Here is a 20,534-nt window from a genome sequence, read left to right as displayed (position 1 = left end):
ATCCAATCATGGTTTCGTTTCATTGGAATGGGGCAGTCATATGCTGATTTACAAGGTTTCTGTGAATTTCCCAAGAATATTAAGCTTTTCCAATGTAGAAAACAACACTGATAATTAATCAGTAATCCCCTCTCCCGACAACCAAATAATCTCATTCATCCTGTAACATTCTCACAAAACACCAAGCAAAAGTACACACCATAGGCAGTCACGTTTTTATTTTATTCTATAGGATCTCAGGCTCCTCATGAAGCTCACACACACACACATGAACATACAGACGAATGCACGAGACACCACGGGACTATTAGACAAGACAAACAGCCACTGAGCATGGGGGAAGTGCTGTCACTTCCCGGGGTTGGAAACTGGTTTCAGGATAGGAAGCAAAGAATGGCTGTGAGTGAGAATATGTATTCGTTGTGGGGTACCTCAGGGATCAGTATTGGAACCATTATTATTCATAATTTCCATCAATGATTTGGTTCGTGGGGTTAAGAGTTAGCTTTCTAATTTTGCACAAAACACAAAGCTTGGAGGTAAGGTGGATAACAGACAGAAGGGTGATGAAATTAAGGAAAGTCTCGAGACTTCAATTAATCAGGGAAAACATTGGTAGATGCAGTTTACCACAAGGAAATGTAAGGTGCTGGGGATGGGAAGGAGTAATGAAAATAGAGATGACATAATGTAAGGGGCAGCCTTGAAGCACATCACACAGAATAAGGAACTAGAGGTGGTAATATATATGTGAGGGGAAAGAGGAGGGGGGATTAAGCAGACAACATGGGGCCAGGCAGTTGGGAGGCAGCGAGTGCAGTTAACGGTGAGGCAGCAAGTGCAGGCAGTGGTGAGGATGCAGTGAGTGCAGGCAGTGGTGAGGATGCAGTGAGTGCAGGCAGTGGTGATGATGCAGTGAGTGCAGGCAGTAGCGAAAGGTACAACAATATAAATTGGTAGACATGAGGTATGGGCGACTGTTTTTGTAGGTGATGAGATTATTAAATATGTGGATTCTTCATTCTGCAGGAAGGCTTGGAGACAAAAGTTCTGTGCAGTTTTGAAGGAGCAAGAGTTAGGGACATTGAAGGAAGGGGGAGCAAGGTTTTGAAGGACCTTTGAAGGACACCAAGGAGCAAATGATTTCAGGAAAGTTTCCGCAATGGTTTTGAAAAATAGATACAGGATATTGGGTAAGTGGCTGAAAGCAAAGGGTGGTGAGGTCATGTTTTCTGGGATTCTTCCAAGATTGGGAAATGATAGAGAAATTATGAGTCGAGCGATGGATGTCAACCAATGGCTTGAAGAATGGTGTCGGGAGGAAGGTTTTACATTTAAGAATGAGTGGGAATCATTTCAGGGACAAAGGGAGTGTTTCCAGAATGTTGGCCATATGTTACGTGACATAGAAAGTGGGTCGCAAGATTTGCAGTGGGAATTGAGGAAGGAATTCAGGCTTTTTTAGGTCAGCGGATGGTGGGGAAGCTATTAAGGAAGGAACGGATGATGTAATTGTGATGAGTTAGGCCAGGCAGGAAAATTGAACTGAAGGAAGGGAAAAGATAAATATATTATATACCAAAGCCAGGAATTTAAATAATAAGATGGAAGAGCTTGAAGCCAAAGTAGATAGCGAGGAGTAGAATACAGTTGCAGTGAGTGAGACATTGTTAAAGGAGGAGAGTAACTGGAGCACAGGATTAGAAGGCTACAAGGTGTATCGGTGTGATAGGAAGGAGAGAATAGGAGGAGTAGCAATCTGGGTAAAGGACAGCATTGCATCAAGAGAAAGGGGTGACATGAAAGAGGGAATTAATGTAGTGGATTCTGTATAGGTAGAGATTAGAGATTGTAACAACAGTAAGATACCAGTAGGATGCTTTTATAGGGCTCCTGGTGTGAAGGAAAAGGAGGAAGGAGTACATGAAGAATTCAAAAGGGCATGTGGTAAGGGAAGAGTATTGATTATGGGGGGTTTTAACTTGCCAGGGATAGATTGGGTGGAAGAACAGGGAAAGGGAAGAGCAGATGAGGATTTCCTAGTTTTAGTCCAAGATTATTTTTTAACCCAGTTTGTAGATAAGCCCACGAGGGGGAGTGCAGCGTTAGACCTCCTTTTAAGTAACGATCCCAATATGGTGGAGGAGGTGGAGGTTGGGGAGCATTTAGGATCAAGTGACCATAACATTGTGTGTGCAAATATTCTGTTGAGGGTTAGAGTTCAGGATGGTAGGGTAAGGCTATTCGATTTCAGGAAGGCAAACTTTGAGGGTATGAGGAGAGAATTGGGTGATGTGGATTGGGAGACTCAAACAACAGGACAATCAGCATCAGAGAAATGGGAAACCTTGAAGGACCAAATGTGTAGAGTGCAGAGTAAGTTCATTCCAATGAGGTGTAAAACTAGAAGTAGAAAGAGACCAGGGTGGTTGAGCAGTGAGATAAGGAACACTATTAAGGAGAAGCAAAATGTATTTATTAGGTTTAAAATAACAGGACTGGAGTTCGATTTATATCACTGTCGGAGTAAACAGAGGCAAGTGAAGAAAATAACTCGACATGTCAAAAGAGAGGATGAGAAGGACATGGTTAAGAATATTAAACATAATAACAAGGCTTTCTTTAAATATATCAGGGGAATAGAACAGGTTAGGACCAGTGTGGGCCCATTGAGGAATAGCACCGGGAGAGTGGTTAGTGATGAAAGTGAGATGGTAGGCTTATTAAACAGGAATTTTTCTTCAACTTTTAAACAGGAACAGTCAGGAGAATTATCAATAGCTGAAAGTATCTATAGAGGAGGTGAGGAAGGGATTTTACAGAAGATCCAGGTTGGAGTGGAGGAAGTGAAGGAACAGCTCGGTAATCCAAGAATAGATCAGGCTCCCGTGAAAGATAATATTGTTACGGTTTTGAGAAACCGCTAACCGCTATTGTAAATGTGCACTCACAACACGTAGGTCCTTCAGCAATCAGCATAGATATTTCCGTAATAAATATTTAGAACAGTCCCTTACCTTTAGATGGGTCAGTGGAATCCAAACTGCGTTGGAACGGGTAGATTAGGATTCACCCCCTTTTTCATTTGCACATGGAAGGTTGTCAGCAAGGTGTTGGCAGCCATTTGATGCGAGCATGTGTCGATCCCTTCCGCACATTCCATTATCATTAATTGTCTGTCTGTCTGTCTGTCTCTCTCTCTTGGCACGTAAGTACACGCACTTTTATTTAATACAGACAAGTTTGACACGATCTCTTCTCACACACACGGAAGGTAATCAAGAAATTAAGTACAGTTGCATAACCTCAAACTCCCCCACTCTAAAGGAGATCCCTCATCCCACAACCCTCAACCATTAACCCCGTTGTAAGCTTTCGTGATGGCTATCACGCGCCCGGGCGATGTTTGCTCAGCATTGACCCGAGAGAAATCTGCTCCATTCGTTTCCCCATAATCGCTCTTGCACGCCTCCAACCAGCCGAATACTCACTCGCCTTTAGCGGTGGAAGCGAGGTCCGACTCTTCGACAGCCAGAAGCCTCAACTGAGAGGACTCACGACAGAAACTCGAATGGGCGGGGCTAGGGAGGAGGAATGCTAATCTGCGTGCAGGCCCCACCAAATGAGACACACATTCTCGAAGCCTCCAGGCCAGCCTTATAAAAGAACGAACCCAAGAGCGTTTGCTTGAGGCTCCTTTCAATGGCTAGAGAGGCTCCTTTCAGCGGTTGTTTGCAGACATTTTTTGTCTGGATCCTGTCGGACACTCTGTTCCCTAAGGTCACACTGCTGGCTTGTGGCACTTTCGCCCCTTTGGTTTTTTCCTCATGAACTGTCATCACGAGCGAGGAGCCGAGGCTGCGAGGGGTGGGCGGGCGGACCCAAGATGATTAATCGGACCGAAACTAAGCTACACTACAGACACACTGGTAGGATCGCACACTTAGGCTACCCCCTCACACATCTTTTCTGCTGTATCATTCTTCGTTTCTCTTTTCAAATACACTCGCAACACACACACACACACACGTCACTCTTCTCCACGCACCCTAGACACCTCACAGTCTTTCTTCCCATTTCTCTCCCTCAGCGTTGAATAGCGGTTGTGAATACTTGGGCCCATGTACTGTGTTAGTAGGTCAGGCGGTCGTGAAGTTTGCTCTGTGTCTCTTTTCTCTTTCTCTGATCTCATTGCAGTACAAATTGCTTCACCCTCATTTCTCCCCATGCTATTGAAATCCTTACCCCCCCCCACCCCCATTTTTCCTGCTCCTCACTTGTGTAAATAAACCTGTTCTTGCCGAATCTATTTCCGATCTGTCCGTGTCCATCTTTTCCACCATTGGTCGAGCACTGTCTGCACGTACATAGCTTGGGAGGTTGAGATTCCCGACAGTTTGGTTTGCAGGGTTCGGCGTGTGCTAGTGGTACAGCTCTGCTGCTTTCAAGATCACCAGATAACCTAAGTAGCACATTTGCCGAGGGTGTGTTCCCCAGTCGGAGCGCCACGGGACCCCCAGTTAAACGGTTCTTAGACGGATGGACACTGAGACTTGTGGTCACTCGATTGGCATTCTTGGTTGCATCGCAACCCACCATGGGGTGAAGTTATTCGCTCCCAGGGGCCGCAGGTCCGGGTGAGTTTGAGAGAAACCGGGGATTTCCCTCTCGTAGTAGGCTTGAGCCCTGAGACCGCAACAATATGTACCTGAGAGTATTGATGGAGGTGGCTGAGCAGGTAAGCAAGATGTTCACGGATATTTTCAATAGTTCCCTGGAGTCAGGACAGGCACCAGAGGATTGGAGAGGAGCAAATGTAACACCATGATTTAAGAAAGGATCCAGAGAAGAATTGGGAAACTATAGATCTGTTAGTTTGACTTGAGTTGTGGGGAAGGTTTTGGAGACATTAATTAGGGACCAGATGAGGAAACATTTAAACAAATACAAACTAATTAAAGGAGGTCAGCATAGGTTTACCAAAGGTGGGTCTTGTCTAACAAACCTTTTGGAGTTCTATGAAGCAGTGTCTGATTGGGTGGATGAGGGAATGGCAGTGGACATAGTTTCTCTAGACTTAAAGAAGACATTTGATTATTCATCACGCAGGAGGTTGTTAGCCTAGGTGAGGGCTGTGGAGGTGGCTGGTCAGGTAGCCAATTGGATTGCAAACTGGCTTATTGATAGGAAGCAAAGAGTGGCTGTGAGTGGGAAGATGTCTGTCTGGGAGGATGTAAGTAGTGGGGTACCTTTGGGATCAATACTCAGACCATTATTATTCATTATTTACATCAACGATTTGGATAGTACAGTGATAAGTAGACTTTCCAAATTTTCAGATGACGCAAAGCTTGGAGGTGATCAGATTCAGGAAAGTATTGATACTTGTATAGATTGGGCAAAAGATTAGCAGATGTAATTTAACCTGAGCAAGTGTAAGGTGTTGGGGATGGGAAAGAACAATGAAAATAGAGATTACAGGATGTAAGGGTTAATTTTGGAGCGTGTCACACAGGAGAAGGATCTGGGGGTGGTTATAGATATGGGAGGTAAGCAGGAATCACAGGGCCAGGCACCTATAGGTAAAGCAAATAGGGTTTCAGGTTGTATTCGGAGGGGGATCATTTATAAATCAAAACAGGTGTTGTTAACATTGTACAGGAATTTAGTGAGGGCCACATCTTGAATATTTTGTTTAGTTTTGGTCACTACAACTTATGAAGGGCATAGTTGCTTTCAAGAGGGTTCAGCGCAGGGCTAATAGATTCAGCGCAGGGTTCACGCCTGGTGTTGGCTTAATGGTTAAGGTGGTGGGCTTTGGATCCAAGGGTCCAGAGTTCAAATCCCGCTCAGCTGTTGAGTTAATACCAGCTGGGGTTAAGTCGGCCTGTCATCCTTCCGAGGTCGGCAAAATGAGTGCCAGCATGCTGGTATCCTGTGTCGGAGTGGCGACCCGTCCAGGATTGTGCCCAATAGCCAAGGAGACTGCTTAGGAACAACCAACGCTCTGCACACAGTATGGTCCCAATCTCCTAATACATTGATTCCAGGCCTAGCTAGACTCAGCTATGAGGAGTGGCTGAAGGAGACAGGGCTTTACACATTAGAAAGGAAGTGGGTATGAGGAGATATGATGGAGATGTTTAAGATAATGAAGGGCATAGACATAATAAGTGCAGAAGAATTGTTCAGCAAAGTAGACAGAAATAGGACCAGGGGCCATAGCTTGAGAGTAAAGAAGAGGAGAGTTAAGACAGGCACAGTTAATGCATGAATGGTCTCCCTGGAAAGGTAGTGGCAGTGGAAACAGTAGATACGTTTAAAATAGAATTAGATCGGTACTTGAAGGTATTGGAGATAGATGGGTGCAGGGATGTTTGCAGGACTTTTCAGTTGCTTGAGCATTGATGGGTGATTGTGTGCACGTGTACGGAGTGTTGATGGTGGGGGTCTCATCAATGGATGTTGTGTGGTAAATGTGGTTTTTTTTTACCCAAGACCGTCTATGCCTTTGCCCCTTCCCCTGGAAATAAAAAAATACGTAAAAAAGTTGCAAAAAAATATATACAAAAAAGGAAAAGAAAAAAAAAAAAACCACAAAAGAGACAATAAAAATAATAATTGAAAAAACATTTTGCATTTTCTTATTTTGATCTGGCGTTGATAAATTGGTGTGGTGTTGATGTGGCGCAGGCATCATGGGCTTGATGGCCTCCACGTGTGTCTAATTTCTTGGGTATCCTTGTGTGGATGAGAGCGAGCATGTGTGTGGATGGGTCACGATACTGGGGTTGGTTTCGTGCAGGCGTGTGATTGGCAGAATGCCCTCCTCCTGCACCAAAGTTATTTGTGTGCATCCTTGTGTGTACATGAGTGTTAGTCACTGTGTTTGAAAGTATTTTGGCTGTACTAGTAAATACTTTGTCATATTTAGTGAGCTGACAAAAAATGCAATCAAGAGCACCAAATAGCTTTACCTGAAAGGAAGCATTAGGACACCAATCAAGGTCCATAAAATGATTACAGTGAACTACCTAACATACCAGAGTGTTGCCAATGGAATGATTGTCAATGTTTGTATCTTCTGCAAAGCCACTGCTATCCGACTGACCACTGCTGGCTCTCAGTAGCATATCCGAGTTCAATGCTGGAAAAAAGGAAACTATAAATGACAACAAGCAAGTAAATAAATGAACACTTCATTCTGACATCACGACGTCGGGCGATATTCCTCCACGTACGTTATTACATCATTATAATACTTATGATGTAACAAAGTTTGAATGTAAAAACGTATATTCATCCTCCGCCCACGTTTTGCCTCATCCGCAACGATTTCTTCCATCCACTGTTCCTGTTCATTTTCTGTTTCATGACTATTCATTCGAAAATTTAGCTTGTTTATCCTGGTCCGATTGCTACAATGAAGGGTGCAAGAGAAACAACATAAGGCGCTGGCTCTGTACATGCGGACACAGTTTGGTGCCATTATTAACTTTGTGTCCCCACTAGATCTTGTATTTATCATATGATCTCCCTATGTCATGTCCTGATTGATGACTATTCATCATTAAATTTAGCTTCGGTCCGGTGTGCTCGAAAACCAAGAAAAGGCTCATAATGGGAGGTACATGAGTGTGCAAACAATGACTCACCTAAAAACCACGATTGGCTGAAATTAAATACCACGATAATGGAATCGGAACACAATAGGTTGCCCACGATTAGTAGAATTCATGTGACCTGTGATATGAGGATTTACTGTTATTCATTTATGAATTTGTATGCCCATCATAATTGTAAGTTCCTCGAAGCTCTGAATAGACACCAACAAATTTGATGGAACAATAAAGTACCAGAAGTAAATGAACACAGGCTTCAATTCTCATATGCTGAATAGTAGAAGTAATTTAGGTCAAACTAAAAACAAACAAAAAAACAAGAAAACACATCATTAAATATTGGTTATCTGAATTTTTGCCAGCGTAAATGTTCTCTGGAACTTTGCAAAGTATCAACAGTACAAAGCATTGTGGTGTCTTATTATCCATAATTGCAACAATAAAGAAGAGGAGCCTCTGTTTCGATACAACATCAGAAGGCATATTGACGATGATGATGATGATGGTGATGATGCCTAATTGCAAGTCACAATAAGAAAATTAATATAATGACAAAAAAGGTATGAGCTGTTGTTCAACAATCTCAACCCAGCTATAAACTGCCATCTTGGTGTTACACAGGCAGGGTGACTCATTAATGCGTGTGCCATCCCTTTTTTCTGCCGTTATTAGTTGCTGGGCGTTAATGACCACATGGTGTCCTTCGTGAAGAGTAGGAGAGCTATCGCCGGCTTCAATAACAAATTCCATATTCCTGCCCCAAATACTGCTGGGAAAGCAATGGCAAACCACCCAGGATAACCCTTGCTCAAGAAGCTGCCTTGGCAGCACCGACGCTCTGCGAAAAGTGTAGTAAATGAGCAAGAAAGATTGTACAACACAGCTAAAGTACATGCATCATGGTATTGTTTCAACACCAATGATAAATTTAACATTTACCTTTCATATCAGAAAAAACAACAACAACAACAACCTTACCTCGTCTGCAATTTGGACCCAGAAATCTCTTAACGCCAGCTGCACCATCATCACTTTGAATCTGGAAAGCGACATTGACAATGTATTTAATTATTTGACCCTTTCAGGTCTCCTCCTTACACAAATAACACGTCTTGCTAAATTTTGTTCTTTGTGACGAGGATGACAACAACACATTGTATTATAAAGAAATAGGGGCAATACCCATGGGCACTCACCTGGGAGAATAATGATACTGAGGAGGAAGTCAACGTGATACGGAGTCAGCAAAATGTGCCATTGAACCAATGTTATCGCAAATACCAATTTTGGGGGGCAACCCCCCCCCACCCCATAAAATCCCCACAATTTTTTTTTAAATAGCATGAACAAACTTTAGTACAACACGGGTGATGAAGATTGTGGTCAAGTTTCAGCGAAATTATGTGTGTAGTTTCGGAGAAGAAAGCAAATACACATTTTGGGGGGTAATCCCCCCCTTACACTCCCTGAAACCTCGATTTTTTTTTAACGTCATGAACAAACTTTTTGTGCTATGATCTCTCTTGGTAAAGCCACCTTTCCAAGCTGGTCTCCAAAGCTAGTTGCCAAATGGGCATCTTCCGTCATGCAAAGTCCTTCCTTGGCACACCTGAGCTCCTGACCACAAACAAAGCTCCTGACCTCTGGGCAAGTACTCCTGCCGCTCACCTTTCTCAGCTTCACGCTGTGTAAACCAAGGCATTTAAGATCATTGGTATCTCCCACGATGAAGCGGTCTTTGGGTCTCTCACTCTCTCACCGAAGGTCGGTCCGTGGTCTTACTGTCTTCTAATGTCTCCTCTCCGGCCATGCCCCCCCCCATCCTGCATGCCATATTTCCCAGCGCGCACAAGGTCCGTCAGCAACCCCCCTTCTGGCGACACGACGAAAACAAAAAAAAAAAAAAAAATCACTGCTCACCTTCACTCTTTCATTCCTCTTTTTTCCCGCCTTTGGAACAAACTCCCACACACTCTTCAATCCCACTCTTCCCTCCAGATTTTCAAAACAGCTGTTCACCACCATCTCTTATCTTCCCCCATCCAAAACAATGATGTTTTCTACCCCCGTTAATCCACCTGAAACCCACCTCCTTCCAATTTCCTGCTTTCCTTCCTGAAAGTCCCTGTAGTGTCCATCTTGACCCCCTTAGGGGACCTTCCCTCCCTTCCCCTCCGTGAACTCCCTCCATAGGGCCCGATTTTTTTAATGCCATGAATAAACTTTGGCACATATAGGGTGATGAAGGTTGTCGTAAAGTTTCACTGAAATCGTATGTGTAGTTTCAGAGTAGAAGTTGCAAGTATTTGTAGACAGACGGACAGACAACATGCCTTTCCATATGCTCCCCAGAACGACATTCCAGGTGACCTAATAATCAAACCCTCTTGAAAACAAAGTCACACTGCAGGAAGAATAGACTATTGAACATTGACATCATGAGAAAAACAAAATTGGTTTTACGCAAAACAATCATGAGGTGTAGATTCACCATCAAAACAAGTTATTATTTAACAATAACTTTGAAACTGTTGACACGTATAGACTAATAATATTGACAATAATAATGACATGCAATACATCGATATGAACAATTCAGTAGAACCTCTTTTATCTGGACATCGAAATAATCAAATAACCCATTATCCTAAAGAGACGGATTTTCCCGGGGTTACTTTTCACTAGATTTATGCCCTCGGAGGTTATTAGTGCATTTTTAGAAATGCCTCGTGCCCCTCGAGACTCGTATGCAAAAAATCTGGAGGGTGAGGGGGGGGCTGTGGAAAATCAGATGTTTATGGGGTTTTTGGATTGGTGAGGAAAAAGGCTTTATCATCTGAAAAAAAGCCGATCCAAACTGAGCAAGGCTGGCTTTCGTGGTCAACCCAGAACAAAAATCACAGGTTGCTCGACTCAAAAAAGCCAAAGGTTGTTTTTTTGTTTACTGACAGCATCTAAGGCTCGTAGCGGAGCTGCCGTACTCATCTAATAGACATGGACATACAGACGAATACACGAGGCAAACACAGCCACTCAGCTGTGGGGAAGTGGCCTCACTTCCTGGGGCATTCTGGGTACCAGCAACAGCACAACAATGGCGCCGCTTTTCTCATCGCAATCAGCGAGGCACTTCCTACAAGAAGGAATTTCCTCCTCTCCATGGATCCAAACATACAGAAAACAAGGGTGGGACAGGGTAGCTATTATGATTAGAGTTTGGGTACAACGTAACAAAACGACATCTGTAAAAAAAAAAATATTATATATTTCTTAACTCACGACGACATCCATCAACACTTGAACCACCAGCCTCGCCCACATACCTGGAACCGTCGCAGGGGTCATTTTGACCGCTGATGAAAAAAGCTGGTCATGGATATGACATAAAGCAAGAAATCAATTGTCAAACATCGGTTTATTGCTTGCAGTGATGAGATTACTTGAAACACAAAATCTCTGCACATTACACAACTGTCTACCATTTTGTTCTTACAGCTGGCAGCAAGCTGTGTACTTTTTAACTACCCGTCCAGCACCCTTGCCACGTATGAGCTTGTTGCACACTGCACAGCTGTCCACCGTTTTTTTCTTGCATTTGGTGGCTTGGCATTGTTTCCGCTTGCGCTTTGCTGGATGCCCGTCCTCCAAACACCTCAACCGCTGCCGTTCTCATGGTGGTGACCGACGAGTACCACTGATGGAGCTCGTCAACAAGTTGTGCAATGAATTCTCATCGGCTGATGTGTTTCGCAGTCACTCACTTGAACAGTACCCATGCATTTCTGGCAGCCAGTTCCAGAATGTTGTCAAACACATGAACTGCCCATCTGCAAGATCCTACTTTGACAGAGTACTTCCTGGCCATCTGATCAACAATATCCATTCCATATGTTGTTGAATTATAGAAAGCAACAGTCTCAGGAAGCGTATTGGGGTTATCTTTCACGTCTACAGTGGGGTGAAGGGTACTGAGCAAGAAAATATTCCTGTTTCTCTTACCCTGGTAAACAGTTAGGGTAGTGTCACCATGTTTCATCAGAGTGGTCACGTAAACTTGTGTCCTCAAGTTCTTCACCGACGAAGGAACTTCTCTCCGTACACGATTCATTGTGCCCATTATGCTTGTGCTGTTCGAGTTCAACTGGTCTGCCAACTTTAGAGAGGTGAAAAAGTTATCTGTGGTAACATTTCTTCCCTTATTTAAGTAAAGATCCAAAAGATGTAGCACCACACTTTTAGACAATGTCTGGTCTGCAGGAAAGTGCTCATCTTTGCCCAGGTATACAAACCCATTCAGCAGATACTTCAAATATACATCAACTGCAAGTGAAAACTTTTCCAAATTTGTCTGGTTTGGTGGCCACGTATTGGGTGAATCGACACTTGACCTTCGTGGGAAACATCCATGTTTGGAAACAAACATCCAAGTTGCTCACCCATGGTGATGTTTTCGCCAGGCTTGTGGCAAAGGATGTAATGATCTATAAAACGATTCCAGACCTCAAACACCAGCACTAACTCGTCTCCCTGCAAACGCTCAGACATTGTTGATGACCTTTGGTCGAATCGCAAGAATCTCATATCACAAAATCTGTTTGTTGACACGGTGTTACAAAAGAATGGTAGGCTCCAGGTAACAGAACACAGACGAGATCCACTTCAAGTCCTTTTGCACAGCAATGAATACATCAACTTCGGCCAGAGAAATCGACCATTCAGTCATTGACTTGTCTTCTGGCCTCAGTCTCAGTGCATTTCTTTGTGTGTCATAGTATGGCTTCATCAATGAGCAGCTTACAGGAACTTACACCACTCTTCTCTGATGCTGCGCCGAGCATGTGACGTTGGTCCTTGTGCCTCTCACGGCACATTATGATGTGCTCGTCTTCCAGGAACATTTATACTAATGTCAATAATTTCTCAAACAGTTCCATGTACAGCAGTCTCCCTGTAGCCTGAGAAGAGCCGGTGTTATTGCTTGTACCCGAGGACTCATTCGTCCACCACACTCATTTTCTTCCATATATAGATACTGTTTGCTGTTGCGGTCTTGCTTCAGATGTTTCTTCAGCCGAGTCACTTTCACTCTAATGCTCCTGCTCAGGAATGTAATCATCTCCATCTTGATCACTTTCGACATTATCATCTACCTCTGAATTATTTTCAGAAGGCTGCTGCAGCAGCTCAAAAATCCGTCTGTGAGCCCTGACCGCCATGACATCTTTACTACACAGTGCGTTTTTCTGTACACCGTCTGAAATTGAATGAATGAATGAAAAATATTGGGGATTTTATATGCAGTTCCAGCTTAGCACATTCGGCACACAGAGATGAAATCGCATCGAAACATGTACTGATAATAATTATTATTATAGTTATAAGTTATAACTTATCTCAAATTACAATTCATCAATGCTGAAGCTACGCGTTTCATGCAATACATTTCCTTCACGGTCAAATTGACCAGTGGCGGTTTTAGGTACAACAGCCTACAAATCGAATGCGGTTGAGGTCAGGAGGTCAATTTTTTGGGTGAATATTTAACATCCAGAATCATGAAAAGTCAAGGAGCTTCAAGACCGAACAAAAAATTACTCACAGGAAGCTACAAAACGTTTGCGGTCAAAATGACCGCTCCGGCGGTTCTAGTGTGAAGCGGAAATATCAGTTGTCCTGAACACCCTTGGTCCCAACCATTCTGGATAAAAGAGGTTGTACTGTTTTGTGTTTTGCATAAATATTTTAAGGATCCTTCAAATATACAACAACAGCTGTAAACACCATTGCTTCAGTTTCCCTGCAAATGTGATTTTTCTCAAAAATTAAATATAAAAAGTACTTACTTCTTCGATATCAAAAGAGTCCTTTTGTTGACAGTCAGTATGTAAAAGAAGGGGCCGAGATCCAGGACAGTCTTTTTCTTGCCCATCAGGTGTGGATGTTAAGGGTTTCCGAAACTGCAAGTTTTCAGTCAGAACTCCTGGACCACGAGTGGCAGAGTCTTCGAGAGATATATTTTCAGAATGAAAATCGCCAAAAGATGTCTCACCACACAAGTAGTTTGCTGCACCTGTATGCACTTTCAGTAATGACATGTCATACAATGTACCGGGATAGAAAACTGGAGAATCAGCTGGAAGGGGTAAACCATGTACGTCTTCAATCTCTGTATGCATTTCCTCACACCGGTCATAAAGAGTGTGATGGTGAGAAGTTAAATCATCGTGCAGAGATGTTGAGCAGCTCGTATCTATAAAGTCCTCTTTAATCGGCACCAAGGAAACTGGTTCTGAGGATTTCAGATGAGGCGTATCGAAAGTGGGACTCGCACAAAGAGATTGGGAAGAATGCCGTGATCGTGTGTGCTGCAACAAGCGGCTTGCCAAGCGCTTCGTTTTCTGCTCGGATGAGCTGCACTCTAATCTTGGCTGGCCACAATCGACCATAGTTGCAGCTTTTCTAATGTGTTGAATCGGTGTTCCACTGACACGTGAATACAGTGATGAGAAAGCATCAGCAACATTTACCAACACCTCCACTTGACGGAAACGATCTAAAAGGAAACACACACCAGCAATTAAAATTCTGATTTTCTTATCCAGGTAAAGGGAAGGGGGGAAGGGGGGATTAAATAAAAACAATTAAAAAAAAAATTTTTTCTTCAAAAATTTGAAAAGAAATGTTTCCAATGAAAATAAAACTCAAAACATGTCAAGTGAGACAGTCATACTCAATAATTGATTAGAGTGCAGTATCCCAAGTGGGCACCGAAAAGACATGATTAACTAACTTTCAGGGCATTGGTGGGAGGGGTGGGGGGAGGGGGGAGGAGGGAAGACAGACAAGCATCGACACAATGCCAGACACCAACAAATAAAAATAATTATTAGCTCTCTGTATAGGAGTAAAATGATAGACATCAAAAGAAAGTACAGATTTCTAGAATTGTAAAAATAAATAAATAAAAGTGATGCTGCTTCTAAATTAATTGGTTGTTGTCAACATATTGTCACGACCGGGTACCTGTTAATATGGAATTCCTCAGGGCGGGGGACCTTTCGTCCCGAGGGAGGATCCAAACGTCTTTTTAAATGGCACTGCTTTCACTATTACTTTGCTTTTCCGTTCCCCAAAGTCACTCAAATGATCCAAAATTGACGTCAAACAAAAACGGAAAGCAGATGGCTGAAACTCGCTTTCTTACCTTTTAAACGGTTTACTTTATATTTAAAAGCACAGGGAAGAGGGTCGACAAGACGCTACAATAAATGGAACAAACCAAGTGAGTCAAAAACCAAACAGGAGAATGGGCAAACGCAAACTTACATGCAATGATGAGAAATAAAACCACAGATGCTACTCATGCAACAACAATAACGCAGGTGGGACATCCTTTTTTCTCTACGATGCACAGGGTGGACACAGGACTCGATGCAATCTGCTTGAGAAACCAGAAGGGAGATGAGAGCTAGTGATGATGGTGTCCAAAGACGAAGTAAATCTGCCACAAGGAGGGCCAGCGATGAGTAGCTCCTCAATCAGGCCTCATGGCCCCATTGTCTTTTTAGACCAAAGTCGTTGAATATACATGTGAACTGCTCAAAATTCAGCTTGCAGCAACTCGTTCTGCCCAGCTCTGAGACGCCGGACACGACAAATGCAGAGTGCCCTACCACACCAGACCAGACTCCCATGAATTGTGCGGACTGCTCATGGCCAACTACGACTTGCATAGATGTGTGCATTTCAAGGCTCTGGGCCATGTTGTCAAACCTGAGGGTTCAATGGCCACACCATCGGACACGTGGTCTCTTCCATGACATCACGGCCAAAGTCTTTCTGCACAATCTATCCTGGCACAGCGAATTGTAATGTTTATGGGACATTTAATTCCAACATTAATGAAATAACTAATCCCCATTTCAACCCCAAAACCACTTTTAGGTTTATATATATGTATATATATATATATATATATATATATATATATATATATATATATATATATATATATATATATATATATATATATATATATATATATATATTGTTGCGGTCTCGCGCCCGCGCGTGCTGACGGCCACGTAACTCGAATCGCGGCACGTCGCACACCGGACGGACAATCCAGTCGTGACCCTCTCGGACTAACGCCGGGAACCAGTCACGGGTGGACCTTTCGGTCTCACCGCGATCGAGCCAATCAGCCCCCGCGTGGGATAGGGTTGCTCGCCAAATTCGAACTACCTAAGTACCCACGCGGAGGGTAGACCGGGCGATCGCACCTCGCCGCAGGTCGATTCTCCCGGACACGGGCCACTTGCCACCCGTCCGTACTATCAGAATAACCGAGCGGTGTTATCGTCGACCTCGACGGTTCGATTAATTATCGGGCGTATTCAGCCCACTACCAACCCTTTACGTGAAGCAAGATGGGGATTCAATGGAGGAAAAGACGGCTTAAGCGGGAGAACAGTTCAACAATAAAGCACATTTATTCGCGACGAACGGAAAGCACACAAATACAATTCCACCAAATGCACACAAAAAAAAGAAAACACAATTCCATTTACACAAAAAGCAAACATAAAAGTGAAAACACAGTGCAGAGCTAATACCGACTACCGAGCACACGGCAACACTTATACAATTCTACTTCACAGACGGCGCCGACAACACATACCCAAAACCAAGGAAAAGAAATACCTCAAGAATGAGGCGGGCCTGAGGCCGAGACCGGGTCGGGCCTACCCGTCTGGTGATGAGACGCGGAGCGGCGATCGCGCCTCTCTCCGCGGGCCTCGCGGACAGTGTCAGGCAGGGGGGTGGGAAAAGGGGCCCCCTTGGTCGCACTATCTCAGCGCGGGGGGAAACAGGAGGGGGTTGCTGATGCTCGGGGTATAGAGGATCTTTATTATCCCTGGTGTGCGTCTCCACCTCGGCCAGGTCGCGCTGCCGGCCTCCCTCGGGCGTGCAGCTCCTGGCACCGACGCGAGCACCCCCTCCCTCGTCCGACTCTCTTCAGCTTCTCCAGCCACTGCAGGCTTCGGGCTCCAGACTTCCACACTCGTCCCCTCCGTTCCGACTCCTTCTCGTTCTCGTTCTCGTTCTCGTTTTCGTTCTCTCTTGTTCTCCTTCTTTCTTCTCGTTCTCGTCCTGCTGACTCCTTCTCGTTCTCGTTCTCGTTCTCCTTTTCGTTCCGACTCCTTCTCGTTATCGTTCTTTCTTCTCGTTCTCGTCCTGCTGACTCCTTTTCGTTCTCGTTCTCCTTTTTTTGTTCTCGTGCTCCTTTTCGTTCTCGTTCTCCTTTTCCGTTCTCGTTCTCGTTCTCCTTCTCGTTCTCCTTTTTCGTTCTCCTTTTTCGTTCTCGTTCTCCTTCTCGTTCTCGTTCTCCTTTTGCGACTCTCCTCTGACTGACGAACACCGTCCTTTTATCCCCCCCGTAACTTTGCGCCTTTGACCCCCTCCCTTTGACCTTTCACCTCGCTCCCCATTGGCCCGAGAAAAAGTGGGCGTGAAGGCTTTTTGATCCACAAATTTGCATATATCGATCGCCCTGGGGGCGGGGCCAATTCGCCCCTCGCTCACCGATTGGACGGCAAAAAGTGGGCGTGTGTCGTTTTTGATCCGTTTTTGAAGCACAAAATCCGTGATTTTGTACACGCTGTTCGACGCGCGTTCTGCATGAGTCCAACACCGGTACCCACAGCGGGGCAAGAACGGTGGCGATGCTACGGTTGCGAGGTGTGACGGGAAGGTCGTGGCGGCTGTGGTGAAGCGGCGTTGTGGTTGGTGGTTGATGTTGTGGTTGTGATGGTAATCATGGCGGTTGGTCCAAAATAAAGATAGTAAAAGAAAAACGGCTATCCTGAAGAGTCGCAGCACGTATAAATGACATGTATTCCCACTAGACAACGGGTTTGGGCCTAACTACACATGCACTTACCGAGATACCTCACCTAAGGGACCTGAATGGTGGTTTGCGAATCTGGTAACCACAACACTACCCCCTTCCCTTTTTACAGACTCGTCCCGAGTCGTCAAATTTTCGTGTGCCATCATGTGTAGTTTTCCCCTAGTACATTTTACCTACGGATCCCTGAGTGCGACATTCATGGTATTCGTGTCCCCAAAATAAATAACCTGAGGGCTGCGTAACTATCTAAACAAACTCACTCGTACGGACGACTTAAATAAAATTGCCGGCGCTAAGACAAACATGCCGGGGGCGCACTCATATTTACAGTACAGTACATCTTAACCTTAACTTACAAATTTTACACTAAACCATGGCCCAGGATCATTGACTCTGCAAAAAGAAAGCAGTTTGCAGGGAGCCAGGCTGCCAGCATGCAGTCTCTGGCTCAAACAATGCAGGTGACAGGGAACGTGGCTGGCTGCTCACACGCAGTCCAAGGCCTTCCCTTTTGAACTGAACGCAGTGAACCACAACGGTGCATGGGCCGCACAACGCAGTCTCCGTGCCAGCTCAAGTGGCACACGCAATGAGCACAACGAATGGATGCATGAACACAAACACGGTGCACGGGCCGCCACTGCAGGCCCGTGTTGTAGCTGCCAACAGGGCAGTTCTTGCAGCTTGCAAACTGTTGCCTTGATCCTGGCGCACATGGAAATGAACAGGGGGGGGGGGCAAAGCAAAAATTGAACGGGGCTGGTGAACGTGGGCAGTGGGCATGGCATGGCAAAGGTGAGCAGGCAAACACAGCCCGCAGAAGAAGGCCGCTGCAGGCAAACACAGCCGGCAGATGAACTGGCCGGCACAGGCCTTGAAGTACAGCAGCTGCAGACGAAGTGGCCGGCACAGGCCTTGAAGCAAAACACGACCAGCCGATGGCACAGGCCTTGCAGCAAAACAACAGCTGCCGATGAAGTTGGCCGGCACAGGCCTTGAAGAAAAACAGCCAGCCGATGAAGTTGGCCAGCCTTTGCCGTTCAGTGGAGGTTGGTGGAGGGAGTGCGGTGGTGCTGGCTACTTGGAAGGCGGGCTCGGACCTACCTACCTGTCTCCTCCCACCTATCGCCTTGCCTGTCACTGTACATACCCACTCCCTTAATTTGTCAAACCCCAATTTAGCCCCAACTTATTTTTTGTTGTTTTTATTTCTACTTCCCCACTATAAATCGTCCCCTAACCCCCTTTATCGTCCTTGTTCGGCTAACCTATCCTGTCACCTAGCCTACTCCCAACCCCTACGTTCCCTTCCCAGAGGGGAATAATGGAGAGCTAACGTCCTGTGCCGAGGCCCAACTCAAGCCTCAGAATGGCCTCCCCAGAGTTCAGCGATCTATAACCAAAGTGGGTCCAGCGGCCCACAACGACAGCGAGGGGATGGATGGTGCGGAGGGGTACATCTCCTAATCTACCCTAACCATTTAACTGTTAAACTACCCCGGGGCTTTCAACAAGCACCTCTCGCTTAAACTATTGGTTCTAACAACCCAGATTCCCGTCGCCTGTGTTGGTGTCCTTACAATTTCGGGCCTCGCCCCCCAATTTTCTCTCCGTGCCCTCACACGGTCTCCTGGCTGGGACACGTGGCTCCCTTTGGCAGGCACGACCCTCTGCCGAATCTCCCGCTATGGCACCCCTGGGCACTACACTGCCTCCGAGCCTACCAGCTCCCTAACACCGGGAGTGCCCCCATGGCAGCTCCCCTGAAACCCACACGTGGCAGGCCGGCCTCCCGGACCCCTTTCCGAGGGTCACCCGTGCCCACAACACTGCCCACGCGGCTAATGGCACCCCGGGCCCCCGCACCAAGCAGGCGCACCCGTGCCCACTACTCTATCCCGGCCCCCATGGGCCCATGGCTCTACCGCGGCCGACTAGCCTGGTGCCCGGGGTACCCACTCAGCGATACTCACCTTTCGCAGCCACGCTCCCAAGCCCGTCAAAAGGGCTCCTGCACCCCTCCAAATGGGTCTCGAGCCTACTTTCCCACCAACAACAAAACGACCTCCATTTTTCAATTTGACTAACCCAGCTAACTCACTTTATACTGACCCCGGGGTCCCTTGGGCGGGAGTCACTCCTCCCCCCAATCACTCATCGCACCATGCATTCCCCATTCACTCCACACACACAGACCCGCTGGCCTCACTCACTCAACAAGCACATGCCTCACAACTCACCAACTCTTCAACACACACACCACTGAACTCTGCCATCCTCCTAACTACATCCCCTAACTAACTCGTGCTCCCACGTCGTCCCTTAAACGAGTAGCACGTTCCTTTTAACACTACGTAGCTAAGCTACGTCCCCTCTACACATTCACAAGTCTGTCTCTGTCTCCTAAATCAAAAATTCATTTTATTTCCCAACCTAAATCTGGCTACAATCCCTCTAACTAATCCATTCCACGGACTCCATGAGGACTTACCCCTGCCCCATGGAGTCGGTCTAACTAAGCTAACCCTTCCCCCTAACTAGTTTTCATCCTGTGCCCAGGAAAGGGGGTCTTTCACCCCTTGCCCAGGAATCCTGTACACCCGAAAGTGAGGCTTGCCGTTTTCCTTTTTTTTTTCTCTTTACATGCGCAGCACCTGCGCGGCAACTCAGAGCTCGCGCACTTTACACCTGCCCGTGACGTCATGCAGCTGCACATGTTCCTCGTCCCTCCTTGGACGGTACCATCCGGCAGAGATACCCCTCCTGCCGGATTCCAACCCCACGTGCAGCCATGGCGTCACCGTGCGCAATAAAAAAAAAAACACAAGCCCCACGTCTCGAGGGGTTCCCCACGCGAACACATGTGCTTTGCCCGTTGGAGCTTAACACACACGATCGCGTGGAGAACCCGTCCGGTCCAAATCCATTTACCTGCCTAAACTTTGTCCGTCCGCGGGATCGGCAAATCCACCGCGTGCGTTTCCGGACCGGGACTTCAC

The 20,534-nt window shown here is 45.8% G+C and overlaps 1 protein-coding gene across 2 annotated transcripts in view; it reads right to left on the bottom strand.

Annotated features, from left to right (window-relative positions):
* LOC147029282 (uncharacterized) overlaps positions 1–20,534 on the bottom strand; it is a 268,195-nt gene that overhangs the window by 49,639 nt on the left and 198,022 nt on the right. For both annotated transcript variants that reach the window (XM_085872221.1, XM_085872222.1), the window contains 3 exons: positions 13,466–14,175; positions 8,601–8,661; positions 7,044–7,147 (listed from right to left, as the gene is read on the bottom strand). In XM_085872221.1, the coding sequence (XP_085728347.1) occupies positions 7,044–7,147; positions 8,601–8,661; positions 13,466–14,175 (875 nt within the window). The remainder of the gene's footprint in view (positions 1–7,043; positions 7,148–8,600; positions 8,662–13,465; positions 14,176–20,534) is intronic.

Source organism: Eptatretus burgeri, chromosome 3 (genome assembly GCF_056783735.1).
Source record: "Eptatretus burgeri isolate ZD-2024b chromosome 3, Ebu_testis_v1, whole genome shotgun sequence".
In the NCBI taxonomy this organism is placed as follows: Eukaryota; Metazoa; Chordata; class Myxini; order Myxiniformes; family Myxinidae; genus Eptatretus; species Eptatretus burgeri.
Note: the sequence above shows the minus strand (reverse complement) of the source record. Positions and strands in the feature narration are given on the sequence as shown.